The sequence below is a fragment of the Macrosteles quadrilineatus genome, unplaced genomic scaffold, assembly GCF_028750875.1.
Source record: "Macrosteles quadrilineatus isolate MER2022 unplaced genomic scaffold, UCM_ALF_1.0 Scaffold_5__1_contigs__length_97177068, whole genome shotgun sequence".
Lineage (NCBI taxonomy): Eukaryota > Metazoa > Arthropoda > Insecta > Hemiptera > Cicadellidae > Macrosteles > Macrosteles quadrilineatus.
This window is the reverse complement of record NW_026542598.1, coordinates 13936150-13953672: the sequence shown is the minus strand read 5'-3', so window position 1 is coordinate 13953672 and position 17523 is coordinate 13936150. Positions and strand designations below refer to the sequence as shown.

Genomic DNA, 17523 nt, shown 5'->3' with positions numbered 1-17523 from the left:
GTTGTGTGTGACGTTTCGTTTTCCATTCCCCTTCTTCTCTTCTGCTCGTTAGCTCGTTAGCTCGTCGTTTGCTGTGGATTTGGATTGTGTTCTGCTCTCTGCTGGCTGCACAATTTTTATTTCAGCTGTGGTTTTTCGATACGGACGAAGAGAGTTAAATACCCCCGCTGCCGCAAACCTACCGTCTAAGCGAATTTCCATTTGCCTAGTAGAAAGAAGTACCTAAAAGGTTTGCGGCTACAGAGAAACTAATAAAGTGTATTTTTATTAAACTATTAATAGCTTAGTATAAAATAAATAAATTTGTCAAGTTTGATCAAAATATATCCATAAACAAGCAAACTATACAACACTACAATACTAATAGCCTACTCTCCATAAGAATAACATGGTAATTTTAATTTTTTTCTACAGTTATACCTAACAATGTACATGTTCTCTCACTGATTTGAGAAAGAAAAGTGGCCAATTCGCTCATCAGTGAGACAATGTTAACATTGTCTCACTCTAATTACGTTGTCTCACTCCAGATTTGCAACGAGAAAGCACGAAATAGTGAGCGCGTAACATGCAGACAACGTCGTATGCGCGCGAAATACGTTGGCAGCACTGGCTGTAAATCAGCTGGTCAGCTGTTGTACTGTTGTATTTGTCACTTCACATTAAATGTTATATTAAAAGTTCACTTCTGTGTAAAAATAGGTTTTTCCTACAGTTACCTAACAATGTACATGTTCTCTCACTGATTTGAGAAAGCAAAGTGGCCAATTCGCTCATCAGTGAGACAATGTTAACATTGTCTCACTCTAATTACTTTGTCTCACTCCAGATTTGCAACGTGAAGGCACGAAATAGTGAGCACGTAACATGCGAGCAACGTCGTATGCGCGCGAAATACGTTGCCAGCACTGGCTGTAAATCAGCTGGTCAGCTGTTGTACTGTTGTATTTGTCACTTCACGTTAAATGTTATATTAAAAGTTTACTTCTGTTTAAAAATAGGTTATGTTTCTTCACCAATTTATTTGTTTTATGGTAACTGTAGGAAAAGTATAATGTGCAACTCGAGTTCAAAGTACAATTGCCTCACTCGAGAGACCATTCCTCACTCACCTACTGCTCATGAGTAAGGATTTCTCTCGAGTGAGTCAATTGCTCACTTTTCTCGCTAGTTGCACAAATAACTATTGTTTCTTCACCAATTTATTTGTTTTATGGTAACTGTAGGATTTCTCTCGAGTGAGTCAATTGCTCACTTTTCTCGCTAGTTGCACAAATAACTATTGTTTCTTCACCAATTTATTTGTTTTATGGTAACTGTATAATGTGCAACTCGAGTTCAAAGTACAATTGCCTTGCCTCACTCGAGAAACCATTCCTTGAGTAAGGATTTCGCTCGAGTGAGTCAATTGCACACACGTCTCACTAGTTGCACAAACAAATAACTATATTTTAATTTCCTCCTTAACTAATTACTGTACAAAAAGACTTTGATATACTGAATTATTTGTTTTTTTAAGCTCCTTAAAAAGGTCTAAAAATAATTTGGTAAATTTTGTTTTTAGAGGGTCAAAAATGAGAAAACCCCATTTTTACCCCATAAAACTCCCTGTTAAACCCCGTTCCCATGGTCCGATCATGCTGGTTCGCAAACTCATCCAAGTTTATCCCCCCCTTACACCTTCAAACCAAATTTCATTGAAATCAGACAAAAATTATTACCTAAAAAAATTCGAAAAAAGCAAAATTTACTAAAAATGAAAAATTAATTAAAATTGATTAATAAATGATTCATTAAATGATTCATTTTTAAAATTTATTAATTTTTAAAATTAATAAATTTTTAAACTAATTAATTATTAAAATTAGTTAATTTAAAAATTTTAATTATGAAAAAATAAAATTATAAAATTAATTTTTATTTTTTTTACTATACGGACGGTTTTTGATACTGACGAAATGAGATTCTATTGGCTGTTCTATTGGTGTGACTCTCTTCTCTTGAGGGAACACCATTACAGCAACAATACAAAGTTCCAAAAATAATGATCTGATTTTAATGAAATTTGGTACAAATACCTAAACCTACTTTTATTTGAATGAGTTCGCGAACCAGCATAATTGGACTATGGGAACGGGGGTTTATGAGGGGTTTTATGGGGTAAAAATTGATTTTTCCAATTTTTGACACAAATTTGTATAGTTTCTCTCCAAACCATTTTGTAGAGCTTAAAAAATATTTGTATATTGAAGCGTTGTTGTATGCCCAACGGTTACGGAGATAATTTAAAAAGTTGTAAATTTAAAATTCCCATGTTATTCTTATGGGGAATAAATAAACTGTTGCAGTTTGCTTGTTTATGGATATATTTAAACCAAATTTGGAAATTTTGTTTATTTAATACTAAGCTATCGAAAATTGCAGTAAAAAAACACATCTAAATATTTTCCCTGTAGCAACAAACCTAAGTACGGTTAATTAAATAGGAAATCAATCTGAAAATTTTTAGGTAATATTTTAGTAGAAATCCAGCTAGGTAAATGGAAATTCGCTTAGTTTGCTGGGGCGATGGTATTTTTTAAATCCTATTATTCTGTATTCCGTTGTTTCAATCACAAAAGTTGCAATAACTTGTGAATTGTGATTTTTACAGCAATGCGGTGTGGTATAATTTGTTCAGAGTAAAAATGAGCTATTGGCTACCTGGAAGGATAAACAGAGGACGTAGAACCAAGGCCGGATATCAGGGGGTCTACTGAAATGCCTTCCCATGTATAGGGGAGGAAGTATAAGGATAGGGAATACACAATGGGAAAATTAGGAAAACCCAGAGAAAACTATTTTATGGAGCATATTATTATTATATTAGTATTAAAGATAGGGTTTCCTGTATTTGACAAACATAAAACAATATTACATGTTGTCAAATAAATTCTACAAAATTTAACAATTTTCCAATTTGAAAATTAGCAAATAGCTACACTGGTTTTAATATTTAGCCAGATATTGCTGGCAAAATAAAAATGCAATAGATGCAAAATGCAAAAAAAATGCAACATTTCAAAAGATGCAAATGAAAAACTGCAAACCTTGCAGCTGCACATGCAGCTGACAATTTAAAATTGATCAAAATAAAAATAAAAATTAATTTGCACTATAAATAGACTAAACACAACAACAATTAATAGGATATAAAATAATAAACCAAAGGGCTTTGGCTTTAAAATTTTACATTTAATATTTTTAATTTTTGTTTAAAAACTAATTAACAAGACACGGGAAAAATGTTTTGGAAATAAAAACACAAAAAGATTAAAATAAAAACCATTTACAAATGATTAATTTACACACAAATCAAAATATAGTAGCCTACTAACATTTTTTTTTACTTAATTACAGCTTTTCTGATTCAAGGTGAGTAATGTTGTATTTCAAAGTCTTAGCATTAGCATGTGAGGTCATTGTACAAAAAACTTAAAAGTATAAAGATATTTATGTCAAAAAGAGTATGTGAGAAATTCAGTAAACTAGCATTGTTAGGATTGAAACAGGATAAATTCTCTTAAAACAAATTGAAATATTTTATGCATATAGATTCTATAATCTAAAACAAGCGCGCGTACAGACAAGCTTTCATTTTCGTCAGAGAATTTCAAATTTTTTTGTTTATTATGGCGTATTTGGCCACGAGAAATCGATTGGAGTTGGTTACAGGGCTGGGATGAATCCAGTTTCCGCCCTACAGCCTTTTAAAGTGCCCGTTATCGTCTATACACTTTTGTAGCTACATTTATAAAACAGCTGATACAGGTAATTTTTATAGCAATCTACGTATTTATAAACGTGTATTGAAATGTTTTCTTTGTATCATCTAAAATTTGTTCACATTGATTACCGTACATAACAAATATCTTTAATTTAGCTAAATAACTTATCTAATAAATTTAATGTTTAATTCAATCTGAGCAAAGCTCAGTCTCCTGGTATTGAAACATTAAATTAATACTTAACTCATCTTTAAGACCTAATTAAAGTAGGTAGGAGGTAATAAGTAGTTATTACATTCCTAAAACAAATTTGCTATCATACAATGAATTAACTAAGGAAATGGATAAATACCTCTAACCACATTACAGAAGAGCCACCATTATCTGACATAGTAAGATACAATTAGTTAAGCATAAAGGTCAGATAACATAAAAAAACATTAAAAACCATTTTACAATTAAAAAAATATATATTTTAAAACTGAAAAAGTTTAAAATACAGGTTCATTGATACAACAATGTAATAGACACTCAAATTGAAAGTTTATAGGCTCACAAACTAAATAGTACCGGTAATGAAATGTAATTATCTTCTTATGGCAAACTTCATTGATACAGAAAAAACTCTCCTTGACTGAGACACATATTTTTAGCGAATTATAGGGAAATAGGGGATAAGCTCTTTAGGTCTCATGGTGAGACTTGATCTGGACCCAGGACAAATTTACTTTTAGCGAATTTCCCATAAAGGGAATAAGCTATTACCGTAGGTCTCATAGTAAGACCCGGAAACGGGACCGATTTAATTTTTCGTTTTGAGGACCCCAGATGCCAAAAACTCCATCCGTTCAAATTCGTATATATGTATATTAATTACGTAAGGCGATTCTTTGCGTCAAAATTGAGGGCGACTGGGATGTTGTAGAACGACGGGAGAGGGCTTACATTAAAGGTCTCTATCCCGTGACGGCGGGAAAAATAGTAGAATTCCCAAAATTTTAACAGAAATTTAGATGTAACGTAAAGTGTCCTCTATAAGACTTGCATTGGAATCCATACACAGCTGATTTTTGTTTACTTTACAGTGTTAGCAAAACGGGAGTGCCGATGGAGACCTGTGGGGATGCGTGCGTAAGGGACTTGACCTGGTCTCCATCGGCACTCCCATTTTGCTAACACTATAATATAGTTGATCGCGCTATACTTCCAAGCCAATATTCAATACACGCAGTTAGTTTACTTCTTAGCCAGTTAACTCTGCAATGCACTGTATACTATATTCAAACCAGGGATAACGTTATCTATTATTGAGACTTTTTGAAAACTAAAAACCAAAACAAAGATTTTTGTGTCAACACTGTCAACTGTCAGTTCTGATGGAAAAGAATTTCATGATTGGCATCTACAACTGGGAAATGAAACCCTAAAACTATAAACTATTACTCAATGTGGCTGATAAAAATGTTCATTCTGTATGGTTCTTATTTACTTCCCTAGTTTTTTTAAAAAAAGGTCGAAATAAATCATTTTGTTAGCCCCTGCACGGTCTGAGAAAAGGTGCCTCTTATTGCTCAATGTTATTTCGCCATAACAACAAAAGGTCCCATTTCTAATATCCACTTAAAAAGACTTAAGTCCAAAAAATAAATTGTCCTACATTCTAGTGGAAATTTAGAGAACTACAACAAAGTTCATTTGACAAAGAACAAAATATCTCACAAATTTTGCAGTCCCGACAAGAGGTACCTTTTTTATGTAACGGAGAAAGAACATAGGGCCAACAAGAGGTCCCTTTTCTGAAATGTGATTTTTACGACATGATAAAACGCTATGATAAAACAATTATTCAAATGAAAACTACTGTGAATAGTGTGAGTTATGTTTAGCCTCCCACCCACTCAACCGAAAATACCCTCCTTCCGGCATGGTGCTCCCAGCAGTAATTTGCCTTACAAGGCGTTTGGGTCGTAGTGTGTTTCTTTATGCACTTGCTAGTCAGTTTCTTGGAACGCATACATCAAACTTACGTGTCAATACCCTTTGTGTATAGTAAAATGGCCGGCTTGTGTATGGTAAAGCAGCCGGCAGTACGTCAAATTTACGTATTGATACCCTTATTGTCACACTGTATGACGATACCTTACTATGCAATTCCTAAGTACGTCAAATTTACGTATTGATACCCTTAGCATCATGCTGTATGACAATACGTTTCTAGAGTTATAAAACAAAAAAATTACAAACAAAAAATTTAGTACATTGAAATGTTTTTGCACAGTTATTAGTCTTGAAGGAAATTTAAAAAATAGTAAATTTAAAATTCCCATGTTATTTTTATAGAGAAGTAAACTCTTATAGTTTTCTTGTTAATGGATACATTTTGACCAACTTGCCAACTTTATTAATTTTAAACTAGTTACTATTTTGTACAAAAAAAAAAAAAAACACACACTTTATTACTCTCCCTGTAGATGCAAAGGTACTAGGTACTCTTTAAACCTCAAGTTATTTAAATCGATTTAAGTAAAAATCAAATCAGGCAAATGGTAATTCGCTTACTCTGTAGGTTTGCTGCGGCACCAGTAAAAATTTAACATTGTGTTGACAGAGTCTTGTGCTACTAAATAACAATAAAAGCTGTCTGTACCTGAAAGAAAAGCTAGATACAAACCATTTAGGAACTATTTTTAAAGTTAAACAAAGAACAATAATTTTGTTTCATGGATAAATTACCAATAAAGACAGTGGCGGTTCTAAAGGGGGCTACATGGGCTAAAGCCCCCCCCCGATTGGACCGTAAAGATGAAGATTCAACTATGCATTCAGTCATTAAAATGTAACAAGACATTAAAAGTGGTTTTAAATAGTTGCCAAATGGCTTTAAAAAGCAAATTTTTAAAGACCCCCTTCTGATGGGGAGCACTTTTGTTAGCTCCTCTTTGACAAGGTCCTAGAACCGCTACTGAATAGAGACAGTACAAAAAAAATGGTTCATCACACAGGCCAAAATGCATCTTTAACTCTTGCTCATTTCCCAACCTTGGCTTTGCCTTGGTCATTAGACTAGTGCTCACATAGAAAATAATCACTTAAAAAAAGCCTTAGTAAACAATTTAAAATTTACCATTCTTAGGCCCCACGATCAAGCCTCCAAACAATCCATTCCATTCTTTTGAATTAAAAGTTGAATGTAACTTAGTCAGTAAAGCTTCATTGCCTATTTATTTCAATAACTGTTAAAATTCTGAAAAAAAATATTTTAAATAATTAAATATATTAAGACCTGTGGATTCTTAAATAAACAATAAAATAAATCATTGACTCCATGAATGACAATAGTCATTCAATACACACCAAATATAATACACTATAATATTGCACAGTTCAAACATGAAAAAGCATTCCTGCTTTCGTGTTCAGAAACATAACACTTTAGAAGACTCAGGTATTATCGTTACTAGAGCCTACTTCCAAATCAAAGCTAGATATTATCTCAACGTCTGGTCTCGCGTTTTTGAACGTTATAACACCCCTCTCTGTGCACGAGGTGCCTTTGACATTAAGCAGCTTGAGACCTTTGAGACATTGTGCACAATGACGTAAACTTGTGTCCGTCACTGTCACGTAGTTGCACAGTTCAACTACTTGCAGGGGCGACGGCATAAACGCGTCGTTGTGTTCCATGAGTAGAACAAAGAAACCCATAGCGTTCCATTCGGCCAGTGTGGCTCCAAAAGAGGTGATAGCCATGTCCGTGATCAGTGTGCGACCATCAGCCGACGGAGCTTCCAGATACATCTCCTTCAGCTGCGGAGTCTTGTTGAGACAGGATATCTCTCGGTCACTTATAAACGTCCGGCGGAAGTCCACCACCTTCAAACAATCAGATTATTCGGTTGATTGTTGTTTAGTTTACTTCTGCTTTCAAAATATGTATTAATTAATAAGTCTTTTTAGATATTAAATTCCTAAACGTACATATTAGGCCTATAACATAAGTTAATAAAATACCTGAGTGTAAACTTACCTACCTGTGCGTTATACTTGTTACACAAAAAATACTTTCTAATTTGCCCTAAAACATAATTGGATTTCTTATATTGTTTATGAATTGTAATTGTACACAAATTAAATTAGATATAGTAATTAAATAATTATTCAATGGTCCAACTCTGCATGTATAATATCATACCGTGAGAGCTCTGAAGCCAAAGCGAGTTCCCAAACTGATGTAGGGTACAAAGTCGTTGATCTTGTTGTTGGATAGCCTCAGTTCCTCAAGAGCAGGGCATTTACTGAGCGCAAGGAACGAGTGAGATTCAAACCACGTGCAATCAGAGACGTCCAACACCTGAAATATAAAAACTTATGTGGCAATTAAAATTGTGATTCAACCAATGTTTTATTAGGCTATTTGCTCAACAAGATGCTTACATGGGAAACATTACTTTTTCTTAGTAAAGGGTGAAAGCAAATTTATTTAGGTTTAGTACCTCCTAAAATTTCTTGGGAAATGAAAAGATTTAAAAAGTATTTCAATTATTTTCAAACTCAGTTGAAAAGACTAACTAAAAATGAATTTAGGCTAGTAAATAAAATACAAAAGTCTTAATGCAAAACTTGAAATTCTAGCGATTCAGGTTTTTCTTGTGATAACAATGAGTGCAACTAATTAAAAACAGTCTCTCTACCTTTGCTTATACGAAAAAAAGGATTAGAGGATATTTGATACCTTTAATCGAGGTAAATACTTGTCGACTCCAAAGAAAAAGGATTTACTAGGCTGAAGATTGCTCACTTGACATCGATGCAGTGACAGGTACTCTAACCCTGAAGGGAACTGTTCCCACGAGAGCTGTAACATTGATTTACTATAGCACCTTCCGTTAAAAAGCCACACTGAGCAAGCACTACCGATCCTTTGATATCAAAGTGACAATGACATGATGAAAGAAGTTATTCATTACAGCTATAACTTTAAATATCACTTTCACAGTAGTTGAAATAAAAGATTACACCAGAGTCCCGCAAATATGAACTAGTTGGATGGAAACTTACTGTTCAGATAACCAAATCGAAATCGTTCTGAATAGGTAGCTGCTGGAAAACCAGTAAAATTCCATTTAAATAAAACAATGTATTTTTTTTAGGTAAATGGCCATATATTGTAACTGCTATCATGAGAACACCACTACCGTCTCCCGCCATTACTACAACACTGTGATCATCTCTTAATTAGCGCAACACTGTGATCACTTTATGGCATCGCAGCAACACCCATGATTATATCTTAGTGCTTTTTTACATCACCTTTACAGAGAACCACCGAAACGCTAATAATGAATGGGTGCTCAAACATAGGCTGTTATCGCTTATGCTATCACAAAATTCCTGGCAAAACAAAATTCATGAATAATTCACAGACTTTTTTTTGTCATTAAAATGCATGTGTTCTGTTTAGAATTTCAGAAGAAAAAGCTTAATTTTTAATTCAAGTAGGTAGCCTACAGTAGTTTTCTCCTGAAAGGTGATTAGCAGGACCCTGATGTATTGTAAAATCAAAAGAATGTTGCACACATCAAGTTGGTTATAGTTAATTAACCCAAAAAAGTACAGGGTGTGTAATGTGTATAAAAGAATGCCGGGTTTTAAAAGGGTAATTGCTTGGATACTATTCAAGGTTACTAAATGTTTTGTACGTCAAATTGAAGCTAAAATAACTAAGTTTTGTTTCCTGTGAAGCAACGGAGGAAACTTTGACCTTGGCATGCGCAAAACAGGCGCAGGGTGGTAGGCCGCTATTGCGACTCGCACGCCTGACGCCAGTCACCAGTGTAATGTTTACGGCGCAACAGAAGGCACATAGTGTAATCTGTGGATCACAGAGTTTACAGTATATCGATTGCTAAATTAAACTAAATTTAAATATACTTGATGATAAAGAAATTTGATGCTGGTTTAATGAGTTTTGTGGCACAGTAGTGTTTTGAAAAAGACATTCACCTGGCCAGCTAAAAGCGATGACATAGTCGAAGCAATCCGACAATTCTGCATCAGAAGCCCCAAAAAATCAATTGCCCGACGAAGTTTTCAGTTTAACATACCTAAATCAACACTTCATGATGTTATCTGTAAAACATATAGTCTTTGTGCCTAAAAAAATTCCGTTAAGACATCAGATAAACCTGCCGATCACCCTAAGCGTACAGACCAATGAGTTTTACCCTCATATAAGATTGATGAAAATCTGAATTTTATTAAATTATTCCGAATTGTATCAAAGTATGAGAAAAAACTTTGTTCTTTTTTCTTCAATTTGACCTCTAAATCATTTAATTACCTTGAATAGTCCTCGAGCAACGATCGTTTAAAATCCCGGCATTCTTTTGTAAACACCTGTATATTGTATTATTTTTATCTAACATTTATAGGTAGTATAAGGTACTATACAGTATTATAACATTAGAAATAATCCACTTACTTGTCGGGAATCCAAAATATGATTCTCGAGTATAAGAGTAACAAGGTTAGGGGCAGCTTCTTTGATTTTTTCTAAAAGCTTTCCTGTAAAGCTAGGAACTATCTCTGAGGTAGAAGAGCTTGCTTGAGAACTTGAATCACTACTTGTACATTCTTCAGGTTCTTGAGTGTGTTCACTATTTTGACTATCTGATAAACTGTTACACAATATATCAAGCAAGCTCAATGGTCCATTTGTAGCTATAAAATTTGTGCAAGGAAGGAGAAACTTTATATATTTTTCAATTTCCATGTGTGAAAGACAAACAGGTCTAAGGTCAACTGAGGTCCACAGCGTGCGATCAAACACAACTTGTTGTATTCTTTGGCAACACCTGTAAAACATAAAAAATTACAACAATAAATCTACACCCTCAAGATTGTTTTTAATTTTTAAAGTAAGCTATTGACAAATTATTAGGATACATACAAATTACAAACAGAAGAAAAAAATACTTTTTTAAATTTAAATTTGTGATTGAGAACTGCACGTTTAGTGATAAAATATTAGCCCAGGTAGTAGTATCAGCCATTAAATGTAATGAAAAAAAAATGTAATGAAATGGGGGCCAATGGGCCCCCTCTTCACCAACCCTAATGGGACTGGACCTATGTCGGATAACTCAAAAGGTCGGTTGAAACGGACATTGCCTAAAAACTTAAAAAATTAAGTAATATTCATTTGGAATTTTATTTTATACTCATGCGTTTATTATTTACAAAATTAAATACGGTACTCTTATTTCCTTTTTTTTTAAAGTATTGAAGATAGAAAAGTCACAAATAAGCCCAAGCACGGTAAAGTCAAATACTTTCAGTGGAATAAATTATAGTTGTAGGCAAGAGTCAATAAAGGTTCTTATTTTAATACCTTTTAGTAATATTAATTGATGCTTTCCAAATCCATTATAATACAGTACAAAACTTATTGTTGAAATCAAAGATACAAGCAGTCATTTTGTTACAATGCAGGATGTTTAGCATATCGTTCCCATCGCCGAGCGTGGGAGCGGAAATGCTGAGATTCCTAGAAAGCGACGGTTAAATCATACTGCTCTCGAAACAAGATTGTTTAAAACAAACTGTTTAATATTTCCCGAGCGAGGGCGGATAATTCGATTATCAGTCAAGAGGGGTTCTACTGTACCTACTTTAAATTGGCATGTCACAATCTGAGTAAAGTATGTTGATATACCAACTCCTGTTTGATTATAAGCATAAATGTTTATGTTTATCATAAGAACGTTACTGACATTCATTTTCATCTTACTAAAACTTACTGACTGAGAGACAAAAGATCATTTGGTCTCAAGTAAGAGAAGATTTCTAGCAATATGTCATCACAGCAGCTTAGTAGTCCTAGTTGTCTTTTAGTACCATTGCCATTCAAAGTATCATCTAACTTGGCTCTTTTGCGAGGTGGGCTGTCCGAAGAACAATCCTCACTATCAGGTAACGTCATCTTTACCTAAAAACATATAATACTTAGTGTTAAAGAGTGTTCTACCCGGTCAATTCAAGATGGCGGCTAAACATAACAATGTTTCGAATCATACCTCTACGGAACAAGGTCTCAACATTCTAAAACTAATTTGTTTCCAATCATTGTGTGCTTTTTGTGCTCTTTACATGAGAGCTTGCAATGGATGGGGATAAATTAATGTTCAACTACTATTTAGAAGCTAAAATCACATGTGAAAAAGGCTAATTTACAGATTTTCAAAATGATATTATAGAGAGGTATTGAAAGAAGAAATTACGGAGTTTCAGCTCATCCAGGGCATAGTTTGGATCTTTGAGAATACAGTTCATTTCAACTCGATAAACACTTCAATAATGCCACGAGATCATTTTGTAGTACCATGTTTATTGTTTACATGGAAACCGGTCGGTGGGTGGAACCCTCTAACCAACTCATATTATCTCTCCAGACCCAATAGTTCACTAGGCTTTAGTTTTATTTGAATTAAATCTACAAAGTAAGGACATTGTAAGCCTCCCTTTAGGGAAAATTGTAAATGCTCTTCCTAAAACTTGGCTTGGTCTATTATGCACAGTATCGTGGTTACTGGGACGCAAGAGTTTTTTTGTTTTGTTGTGGGAACAAGCAACAGACACTGTTTGGAAAATATCTGGAATAGCGCGACAATAGAATCCTCCTCACTTTGGTTCTCACTCATGACTCATCACTGCCACTGTTTACTATAATCCTCTGTCTTTGTCAACTATCTCTTGGGCCCCATAGCGCATCACATACTAACCTCGGGCCTGATCATGCACATGCACAACATTAAAGCAAGTTGATATAATGGCTTATGGACCATATGACTTGGATGAAATTTTAGTTGAAATTGCTAATGTTTTATAGTCTAAGTTAGACATTTAAGCGTACTGTCATCACATCTAACGTCCAATGTCTGAAAAAGATTAACTTACTAAAGTATTTATCACTTTATTTTTCTTTTAGCTCTCTGCATGTATCCTTATTTCTATGAAGGCCTATTTATATGTTGTAGGCTAATGTGATTGTGATATATCGCTATTATAAAATAAATACAAAGTTATTATTTGACGAGGTCTATTGTAATTTATAATTATTTATTTCTTACTGACGCATGAATGTTCTCTAGGAATACTTAAAAAAAGAGTTAGTCTATTGTCCATTTAATTACAGATAAAGTGCTTGATTACTTGGATGGAGGATTTATGGAGTAAAATAGAAAAGGGGTCAATCTGTATCAGGTCATCCAGGGCATGACACCCATGTTCTCAAATTCTAATGAATATTTTTTTAATGTGTTCTGCTTGCTATTCTAATTATAAATACCAAATTTCAATTTGATATCTTGAATACTATTTTAGTTATGAACTTTTAAAGATTGCTAAAAATAAGCGTTTTTCCCATTCCCGCCGATTATCGGGAAGGTGACGTTGTTTTGGTAAAAAAAAAATCATTACTCAGTCAGTATTTATTGTATTACAATGGGAATTTTACTAAAATGTTCAGGAAATCTTGTAGAATTAAGGAAAAATATGTTTATGGGGATTTTCATTTTATGTTTCAGTCAGTATTCCATCAAACTTAAATTTTGGTTTAATTTTTAGAAAAAAAAACACACACTAATGTAAACCAAAGGTCTTTATTTATATTTATGTTCCTAAGGGCATAAACTAATAGGTTCTTAAAGAAAAACACTGGGTTTTTCACTGCCTTTATATATTTATTTATAGGTACTTCATTAAACAGAAAAATATAATTATCAAGAAAAAGACAAAATGTGGGTAGTTAAATCTAGGTATATAGGCCAAGTAAGAATCAATAATATTTAGTTCTGGATGTATTATTAAAATATGTATGTATTAAAAAATCATCACACATTTATAAGAAAATACAATTACAATCTGAAAGACAGTAAAACTGAAGTTAAAAAGCGCTTGACGTTGAGGGAACCCAAATTGAAATGTTGCCAAGTTTACAAAACAATAAAGAGGCTTATAAAACCATTAGTACAGTATTAAGAAAATATGAAGTTCTTACCAATAAACCTTACTGAATGAAAGTTTTGGAGATAATCATCTGCTTACTTTTGTAGCCTACTTTTGTGTTTGTTATTTTACTGGATATCAATTGAATCAATTTCTTTTTTCTGAAAATAATACATTCTTTCTGATGCTTTTGTAGCTTGAAAGTTGATATATTATGTTTCTCACTTTAATACTTAACAAATATCTTCTTTTGAAGGCCAATGGAAAAATGGAGCAGGTCCGTCGGGATGCAAAAACTTGACTTTATTTGACTTTAACATAACCTTCCTCTTCATGTTTGGATAAAACTAGACCAAAAATCAATGGTCATTATAAATGCATGCAATGTAATTGTGTACAGCCACATCTGACATCTTAACCAATTGAGTTTCTGTAGGAAAACAGAATATGCTAAAAATTAAACCAATATTAAAGTTTGATGAAATACTGACTGAAACATAAAATGAAAACCCCCATAAACATATTTTTCCTTAATTCTACAAGATTTCCTGAACATTTAATAAAAGTCCCATTGTAATACGATAAATAGGCTACTGACTGAGTAATGATTTTTTTACCAAAACGTCTCCTTCCCAATAATCGGCGGAAATGGGAAAAACGGTTATTTTAAGCAATCTTTAAAAATTCATAATTAAAAAAGTATTCAAGATATCAAAATTAAATTTGGTATTTATAATTAGAATAGCAAGCAGAACACATGATAAAATATTCATTAGAATCTGAGAACATGGGTGTCATTTTAACTTTTGACTGGATGATTTGAAATGGACCCAAAGTCCTTCCGAAATAACTGGCAGAGTTAAAGAGAGAGAGGCACACAAAGTAATGGAAAACACTCAAACAGCAAACAGCTTAATATGGAAGCGTGGTGAATTCTTGTAAATGGCACTTTTGGTCATGCAATTTTTAAACTAGGCCTAGTTTATATCAGAAAATAGCGGCTAAAGCCCGGTTAAAACGAGGCCAGTAGAGCAGGCAGAGTACAGGGCAGGTTACTTGCCTCTAGTCCAATATTTCAAGTTACCTGAGGTACTTAAGTAACCTGCCTTCCAACTGGCTTCATGTAAACGCGGCTTAAATAGATACAAAAAAAGGTAACAAAACATAACACTGATAAATACTTTGTACCTATAGGCCAAGGCCAAGGATATAGGCCTAGGACTAGGAGAGTAGGTTGAAGAGAAATGTCAGTTGAAATTCAAATGTGGAGCGATCTTCGTAAATTGCCAATTGTGGTGCTTGGGTAAAATAAATATAAATAATACATTTGTTGGAAAAAATTTAATTGTGAGTCATTAAAACCCAAACTTTGAATAAAATGGTAAGCCTTGATTGTCAACAAAAAGATATGGCTCTTTGATGATTAAAACGCTAACCTATTCCTCCTTTTATTCAAGATCCTATTTAGGAAGTAGCCCTAGTTTAAATAAAAAATCATTACAGCCTATTGAAAAGAACAGGTCTAATATTGAGAAGGTTTTGGCATTTTAGGAACATTTGCTTGAAGCAAAATTTCCTAGAATAAAATGATTTTGGTAAAAATTGAGGGTACTTTTGTATCATACAAAGGCCACTCAAAAACAATGTGCTGCGGCGGTTATGTTAGGTTGGGTTATCATAATTTATGTATGACTCATTTGGTATTGTTCGATTCATAACAAAACGAGGAAAGTCCTACATATATATTTATGATAACCCAACCCAACCTAACCACCACAGCGGGCAGTAAAATAAGTGGCCTCAAACCAAATTGGTACCAAATTGAGAATGGGTCAACGCTTATTTATATAGCTTCAATCAACCACATAATATAAGGTTAGGATCAGTAACCTTAATAATTAAGTAAACTAACTAACTAGCCTACTTATAGACTAATTGTCCTAACTAAGCTAAAATTTCCTAAAAGAAGAGAGACGCAGTAGCAACCTAGTCAATATGTGAAAATTGTGACTTGAAGAGTACTTTTACCGGTACTTTAATACCTACTTTTTATTGAAATGGTGACCCTATGAAGGTAGGTATTTTAAGCCAAGTATAAATGGAGATGAGTGTAGGATGAGTGGCACGATGTTCTAATCTTGTTAATAACTAAGGCCAACATGTTCCTTAGACAGGCTGTTAATTAATAGCCAATGGCAACTAAGTTAAGGGACCTACACTTTATTACTGTAAAGTGGGATCCGAATACATACTTTAATACTTTTCAATGAAATGGCGACCATACAAAGTAGGTATTTTAAACCAAGTATGAATGAAGATGAGTGTAGGATGAGTGGCGCGATCTTGTAGTCTTGTTACTTAGTGACTAAGGCCGACTTATTCCTTAAACACAGCTGTTAATTAATAGCCCATACAGCTAATGGCAACTAAGGGACCTACAGTTTATGGTGGAATCCGAACCACATTTTCGCCTTGGTATATACGAATTGGTCTAATTTTCAGGATACTACTGCACATAGTCGTAGTACTCACTCGTGCAGACGTTAATCCACACCAGGGAGTATCGCATCCACAGTACATGCCTTTAAATATCCACAATTCGTAACCTCCTAGTAGCTGGATTACAGGACAATGCCACCCGTCCCAGTTTATAACTTAGGCTTACAACAGGTTTAAACATAGGCTATAACTTAAGTTAACTTACAACAGACCGTGGGAATTATTACAATATGGAAATACCTCAGCTGCACTTTAGTTTATGTCCTACATTTACTCACATAGGCCTACTGCAGCTTGGTTAAGGTTAGGTTTAGATTAGCACTGTTTCATTTTATCAGCTGGTGTATAGGCCTAAAGTATAATAGTAAATGTAGGACGTAGACTAAAGTGCAACCAATATCTCTAATAGACTACTTAGGCATTTGGCTTGGCCTCAATAGACTTCATTAAAATGAAAAAGGTGACCCCTTGTGGATTTCATTGGGTGAATTTACCAAAAGAATTTGGCTAACCTTCTCTTTATTTTAGCCGATATATACCTGTCTTGTAAACGTGCTGACTGAAATAGAATGCATAAATTAATATAATGTTGTTAATTGTTGTTCTGCATCATTCACTTTCTTAGTCTAATAATGCCTAAAGTTAGTGGAGTCATCATGACAGAATGGCACTTCCATGTTCGGTAGGCCTAAATTAAATGAGAAGAATTAAGCTTATTTTATCTATGGTAAGTAGTTATTGTAGCAACAAAATAAACAAACTATTAAAATTATTGCTATTGTAATAAAATAAAATCAAACAATTGTTAATTCTAATTGAGCTAAACATCAAACTAAAATTATTCATTGTGGACGCCTTCAGAATGGTGAGTTTACCTTGTTTTGCAGAAAGTAAGGTTGATTCAAATATAACTAGTAGCTCTCATATTATGAAATTTGTATAATAAATACTCAAGTAATTTGAAGCACAATAACAATACTATTCTATAAACAAAAACTACAACTAGGTTAGTATTATTATGACAATTAGGTTGATTGTTGATTTTTGTTTTGTTTTTGTAGCTTCTGTACCAGCGTTGCCAACTGAACTATGTTTTAAGGAACGAATTAATTAATTTAAAGGTATTACAGTATTATGGTATTACACTGCCAAAAAGTTTAATTTAGAGCTTTGCGTGGCTTTGCCTTTGCCTATACATTATTAACCATTACGTATTATAAAAATATATTCAACGGAAAAATAAACTTACACA

General features: G+C 33.6%; 1 protein-coding gene across 1 annotated transcript; it reads right to left on the bottom strand.

Moving 5' to 3' along the window:
* Positions 1-6216: 6216 nt before the first annotated feature.
* Positions 6217-17272, bottom strand: LOC128994700 (uncharacterized). The gene is made up of 6 exons (XM_054419426.1): positions 17147-17272; positions 11567-11754; positions 10249-10621; positions 8500-8622; positions 7960-8118; positions 6217-7640 (listed from the first exon to the last, which is right to left on the bottom strand). The coding sequence occupies exons 2-6, from the start codon at positions 11746-11748 to the stop codon at positions 7209-7211; spliced, it is 1269 nt and encodes a 422-aa protein (XP_054275401.1). The 5' UTR covers positions 11749-11754; positions 17147-17272; the 3' UTR covers positions 6217-7208.
* Positions 17273-17523: the final 251 nt, after the last annotated feature.

What these genes read in the sequence shown, in the direction of transcription:
- LOC128994700 (XM_054419426.1), bottom strand. Translation starts at nt 11,748, where the DNA reads ATGACGTTACCTGATAGTGAGGATTGTTCTTCGGACAGCCCACCTCGC. An exon ending in AGTATTTACCTCGATTAAAG is followed by an intron (nt 8,119 to 8,499) that starts GTATCAAATATC and finishes TTTATATTTCAG; the next exon opens with GTGTTGGACGTCTCTGATTG. An exon ending in TTGGCTTCAGAGCTCTCACG is followed by an intron (nt 7,641 to 7,959) that starts GTATGATATTAT and finishes GATTGTTTGAAG; the next exon opens with GTGGTGGACTTCCGCCGGAC.